This window comes from Squalius cephalus (genome assembly GCF_949319135.1).
Source record: "Squalius cephalus genome assembly, chromosome: 2".
In the NCBI taxonomy this organism is placed as follows: domain Eukaryota; kingdom Metazoa; phylum Chordata; class Actinopteri; order Cypriniformes; family Leuciscidae; genus Squalius; species Squalius cephalus.
Window position 1 is genome coordinate 437,666 of NC_137123.1, and position 6,163 is coordinate 443,828.

Sequence of the window (6,163 nt, forward strand, 5' to 3'; positions counted from 1 at the left end):
CACAAATCTGAAATGTAGCAGCCATCAGATGCGGAGAGGAAAACAGGGGTGAGTAGTCCTCTATTGCAACTTCCACGATGACTTAGATAAGACTTCTAGTGTGAAGAGATTCTAACGTAATTTTCGCACCCATGCATTTTATACTGCCCGCTGACCTGTCAGTATTTGCATGCTTCGTGTCAATTGGCCAGCTGTCCCCAGCTGGCGTTAGCCCATAAGATTTCAGCAAAAGTGGAGAAGGGAGGAGTTCCCATATACGTCATAGCTGACGTGATGTTGAGTTACCACCTTGAAAGGGAACGGCTGTTTTAGTTTCACGTGAACGCACTCCCTCTCCGGTCCGCTCGCTTCTCTTAAAGGGACAGTTCACCCCGGAAAGGACCATTCTCTCTTTACCTGCTAGAGGTAAAAAATATGTGAGAGATTTTAACAAGGTTAATGTTTTTCAACCATTGTCTTGGCAATGCTACCAACACCTGTGATTTCTACTGTCTTCTAGACTCAGTTTCTGGCAACCTTTCGTATGGCGAAATGGGATTACGACTGGTCCGACAGGATGGAGATGATGATCACCGCTAACAGGTGAATGAGGATGAATTTGACAGATTTGTTTGTTTTCAGGGCTGTTTCATATCAGTAATGTTCAGCAGAGATGTGTGCTCGCGATACAGGTTATGAAGAATGACTTCATGTTCAATCATGAGTAAATCCTGTATGTTTGTTCACAGTGATAATAATGGAAACACCAGCGTTGCGGAGGTGAGGAGGAGCGTCCCGGTTCAGTTCGCTGTTGATCTGGCCATCAGTCTGTGAGTGGCATTTATTTAACTTCTCTTCTTCTGTTTCAGTTTGATCTGCTCTTCATCTCTGAATGATTGGAAACTCAACATCTGAATGTCTTTCTGTTCGGATCATTTTCTGTTCTGTTTTATTATTAGCAGTTATGCACTGAGACAGTAACATTATATTAAAATAACAGAAAACCATATGATTGACTGAGAAGTTATTGAGTTATTGTGTGTTTGTCAGAGTGGCTGAAGAATCTGAGACGTATCTGAACTTCTCTCTGGAGGACAGAGGTCCAAAACCTCTCAGCATCGTCTACAAGGTCAGAGAGTCAAACACACATCTACAGCTTCATCGTGTTGTTTCTGGGCTTCTCGTGATCAGATTGCTGTGTGTCTGTGTGTTTGTGTCCACAGGTGGAGAATCTGGGTCTTAAAGGTCTGCCGGTGTCGCTCGAGCTCACCCTGCCCTGTCAAACTACACATGTGATTTTAACTTCTCAGAGCTTCAGCATGCAGAAGGTGCGTCACTCGTTCATCAGCTCATACCATCAGACCAGCATGTGTTCTGCTGAATAAAACATCTTCTGTTCTTCTCTACAGAACTCAGTGCCGTGTGGATTCATCAAACCGCAGGTAAGAGATCATAGACCCTTTTACAGCTGCTGTTGAAGTGATCGTTCACCCAAAACATGACCGTTCTGTCATCATTTACTCACTCTCATGTCATTCAAACCTGTATGACTTTCTTTCTTTTGTTGAGCACAAATGGGATGTTTTGAACTGGTGTTTAAACAACAGTGCAGCCCAAAAACACATTTCTTAAAATATCTTCTATGTTCCACTGAAGAAAGAAAGAAAGAAAGAAAGAAAGAAAGAAAGAAAGAAAGAAAGAAAGAAAGAAAGAAAGAAAGAAAAAAAGAAAGAAAGAAAAAAAGAAAAAGGTTTTGAACAACATGAGGCTGAATAAACGATGACAGAATGATCATTTCTGGGTGAACGATCCCTTTAAGATCCGATCTCAAGCAGTCACAGTAAACGCATCTTCTGTCTGCTGGATTCATCTCTGTTTAGTTCAGTGTATTCTCTGGTTCATTGGTGTCAGTGTTTCAGTTCTCAGTGTTGTGTCGATGTTTCAGGACGGTCACTGCGGGAAGTTCGAGTGTGGTCAGTTTGATCTGCAGAAAGCTTCAGTAGTTCACTTCATCCTGAGGGCAGAGGCAGCTCTCCAGAACGTGGAGGAATACGAGAGCGTGAGTGACGAACACAGACAAACACCAGTTTAAGATGGACTAACTCTGAAATCAGACTCTGTTTCTTCTTCTGTAGAAACACTCCTTCTACGAGTTCAGAGAGGATTCTGCCTTGGACATCAGCGCCGAGCTCCACTACAACAGAAGCCGCTACAACCAGACGTCCACCGGCCTGAAGGTGATGAGTGACAGAAATCTGTACCTTTGCCGTAACTGATGTTGTGCTTGTGCTGATCAGCGCGTGATTGTCAGTGTCGGCCTGAACTCACACCACAGACCTGCAGGAGTCCATGACTGACGGCACTCTTACAGTATTACAGATACAGACACTGTTCCGTCATATTTCTAACTATTTCTTCTTCACTCTGCAGGACGACCCTCACACATCACAGGTATCTCACTCCTTCATCCATCATGTAAAGACGATCAACGTTTGTACAGTTGGTGATGAGTTTCTCTCTGTTCCTCTCAGATTGCAGTGAAGGCGGAGTTTGTCGTTCCACCCAGTCTAATACTGATCGTGTGCACTGGTGCAGGGGGCGGGGTCTTCCTGCTCATTATCATATTGATCCTGCTGCTGAAGGTAAGAACCAATCAGATCACCTCACACCTGATGTCATCATTCACCTCTCAAAGTCTCAAGCTAATCTGTTCATCTGTGTGTTTATGTGTAGTGCGGGTTTTTCAAACGAAAGCGTCCTGAAGATTTTCCCTCAGAAGATGAAGATCTAATTGGGGTTGGAGCCCCTCTTTTCATGAACTTCAGTGCTGAAGAAAACACAGGAGACAGTAAGAACGACAGCGCAGAGAAAAAGAACGGAGTGACAGAAACCGCAGAGAAAGAGAGCCGAGTGACAGACAGCGCAGAGAAAGAGAGCGGAGTGAAAGAGACGAATCCCAGTCCTGAACCACCAAACACTGACAAATAAACCCACAGTTTATTTTCAGCAAGTAAATGAAGGTGAAGATGTTTGTTTGAAAGGATATGAATATTGTTAACAATCTTTAATGCTCTATTTGTATGTTTCTTGAGGATTATTGTGTGTTCAGTAAATTTAATCGAATGATCCTAAACTTGTGATGCAATAGCTAGCCTTGTTATTCTGTACATTCAAATTTTTAAAAGAAGATAAATTAATAATTAATAATTCAAATAAAATAAGTTTATTATGTGTAATATTGTTGGCTCTGTTTATTGTTAGACTGATGTTTTTGGCACTATTACAAGACATACATGAAAACTAATTAACACAATTTTTTAAATTTATGTAAACTAATTACATATCCTCACTACAAATCTCGAGATTACAGTCACATAAAAACTCACACACATCATCTTTAAGGTAATCATTAGAGAATGAAACACAAAATGTAAAAAAAATAAAACTAAAGATATAAATGCATTACATTACATGTCACATGATAATGCAACCTTCTACAGATCATTTACAGATGTGAATATTGTCGCGATAGAGCGCAGGCGGCTCCGTATCGCTCTTGTGGAACTTAGAGCTTAGAGGAATCTAGCCAGTAGTGGCATTTTATGTAGCGTGTTTTAGTCACTGTTTATCGTTAGTTATACTACTGGAATGCTGAATGCTTGATTCTGATTGGTTGACGAACGTTCTAAGGTGTGTGCAGTTATTTTCAGGGAAACGCATGGCTGAAGTAGTTCCAGCAGGTCTTGACCGCATCACAGTTCCATATCACTACGCCAAATGATTTGTTATTTCAAAGGTCTTTACATTCGACAGAACAGAGAGAGAGAGAGATAGAGAGATAGAGAGATTTTTTTTGTGAGATTTCAATACCTCTTTATTTTTTCGAAACAGAGTTCTCTACAACACAAAAAACTTTATGTTCCTGTGTTTTGGAAATAAATAAATGAGCATGAATTAACTCAAAACAGTCCCAAAACACAGAACATTCTCCACAACAGCACATTAAACATTTTTAAAGCTGTTATGTTAATGTTAATGAAAATGTTAATGAACTCTGGGTTCTCCTCCGTTGCCGGCCGCCAGTTCTTGATCTCTCATAAATCCCCTTTTTTGGGGAGAAGAGTGAGGATTGCTCTCCTGCAGCTCAATGGTAAATGTCCTTTACTTAAACTGTCTCCGAGAACAAGCAACAAATCTTTGCCAATCACAGGCCAGAAAACTTAATAAAAGTCCACAGGAAGGCCATCAATGCCTGGAGCTTTACCGCTTTCTAGACTCTGCGACATAGAATGTAGTTTATCAGCAGAGATCAGTGCATCAGTGCAAGGACTGCACCCCCTCTGGTCTCTCCTGGAGCTCACTCTTGAAGAGCTTCTCTGCGTTAGCCTCCTCGGGGACCTCTGGTAAGCCCTCATCGAAGCACTGTGCCCCCGCTGGTCTCTCCTGGAATTCACTCTTGAAGAGCTTCTCTGCGTTAGCCTCCTCTGGGACCTCTGGTAAGCCCTCATAGAAGGACTGTGCCCCCTCTGGTCTCTCCTGGAACTCACTCTTGAAGAGCTTCTCTGCGTTAGCCTCCTCGGGGACCTCTGGTAAGCCCTCATCGAAGCACTGTGCCCCCGCTGGTCTCTCCTGGAATTCACTCTTGAAGAGCTTCTCTGCGTTAGCCTCCTCTGGGACCTCTGGTAAGCCCTCATAGAAGGACTGTGCCCCCTCTGGTCTCTCCTGGAACTCACTATTGGAGAGCTTCTCTGCGTTAGCCTCCTCGGGGACCTCTGGTAAGCCCTTATTGAAGGACTGTGCCCCCTCTGGTCTCTCCTGGAACTCACTATTGGAGAGCTTCTCTGCGTTAGCCTCCTCGGGGACCTCTGGTAAGCCCTCATAGAAGGACTGCGCCCCCTCTGGTCTCTCCTGGAACTCACTCTTGAAGAGCTTCTCTGCGTTAGCCTCCTCGGGGACCTCTGGTAAGCCCTCATCGAAGCACTGTGCCCCCGCTGGTCTCTCCTGGAATTCACTCTTGAAGAGCTTCTCTGCGTTAGCCTCCTCTGGGACCTCTGGTAAGCCCTCATAGAAGGACTGTGCCCCCTCTGGTCTCTCCTGGAACTCACTATTGGAGAGCTTCTCTGCGTTAGCCTCCTCGGGGACCTCTGGTAAGCCCTTATTGAAGGACTGTGCCCCCTCTGGTCTCTCCTGGAACTCACTATTGGAGAGCTTCTCTGCGTTAGCCTCCTCGGGGACCTCTGGTAAGCCCTCATAGAAGGACTGTGCCCCCTCTGGTCTCTCCTGGAACTCACTCTTGAAGAGCTTCTCTGCGTTAGCCTCCTCGGGGACCTCTGGTAAGCCCTCATAGAAGGACTGCGCCCCCTCTGGTCTCTCCTGGAACTCACTCTTGAAGAGCTTCTCTGCGTTAGCCTCCTCGGGGACCTCTGGTAAGCCCTTATAGAAGGACTGCGCCCCCTCTGGTCTCTCCTGGAACTCACTATTGGAGAGCTTCTCTGCGTTAGCCTCCTCGGGGACCTCTGGTAAGCCCTTATTGAAGGACTGTGCCCCCTCTGGTCTCTCCTGGAACTCACTATTGGAGAGCTTCTCTGGGGATTGCTCTCCTGCAGCTCAATGGTAAATGTCCTTTACTTAAACTGTCTCCGAGAACAAGCAACAAATCTTTGCCAATCACAGGCCAGAAAACTTAATAAAAGTCCACAGGAAGGCCATCAATGCCTGGAGCTTTACCGCTTTCTAGACTCTGCGACATAGAATGTAGTTTATCAGCAGAGATCAGTGCATCAGTGCAAGGACTGCGCCCCCTCTGGTCTCTCCTGGAGCTCACTCTTGAAGAGCTTCTCTGCGTTAGCCTCCTCGGGGACCTCTGGTAAGCCCTCATCGAAGCACTGTGCCCCCGCTGGTCTCTCCTGGAATTCACTCTTGAAGAGCTTCTCTGCGTTAGCCTCCTCTGGGACCTCTGGTAAGCCCTCATAGAAGGACTGTGCCCCCTCTGGTCTCTCCTGGAACTCACTCTTGAAGAGCTTCTCTGCGTTAGCCTCCTCGGGGACCTCTGGTAAGCCCTCATCGAAGCACTGTGCCCCCGCTGGTCTCTCCTGGAATTCACTCTTGAAGAGCTTCTCTGCGTTAGCCTCCTCTGGGACCTCTGGTAAGCCCTCATAGAAGGACTGTGCCCCCTCTGGTCTCT

At 45.6% G+C, this 6,163-nt stretch overlaps 1 protein-coding gene across 2 annotated transcripts in view; it reads left to right on the forward strand.

Annotated features, from left to right (window-relative positions):
• Positions 1-3,411, forward strand: part of LOC307154374 (integrin alpha-L-like) — a 38,281-nt gene extending 34,870 nt beyond the window's left edge. For both annotated transcript variants that reach the window (XM_079864264.1, XM_079864263.1), the window contains exons 22-31: positions 500-582; positions 729-809; positions 1,030-1,108; positions 1,203-1,307; positions 1,389-1,421; positions 1,925-2,038; positions 2,115-2,216; positions 2,410-2,430; positions 2,511-2,621; positions 2,713-3,411. In XM_079864264.1, coding sequence (XP_079720390.1) covers positions 500-582; positions 729-809; positions 1,030-1,108; positions 1,203-1,307; positions 1,389-1,421; positions 1,925-2,038; positions 2,115-2,216; positions 2,410-2,430; positions 2,511-2,621; positions 2,713-2,967 — 984 coding nt within the window. In that variant the 3' untranslated portion in view covers positions 2,968-3,411. The remainder of the gene's footprint in view (positions 1-499; positions 583-728; positions 810-1,029; positions 1,109-1,202; positions 1,308-1,388; positions 1,422-1,924; positions 2,039-2,114; positions 2,217-2,409; positions 2,431-2,510; positions 2,622-2,712) is intronic.
• Positions 3,412-6,163: the final 2,752 nt, after the last annotated feature.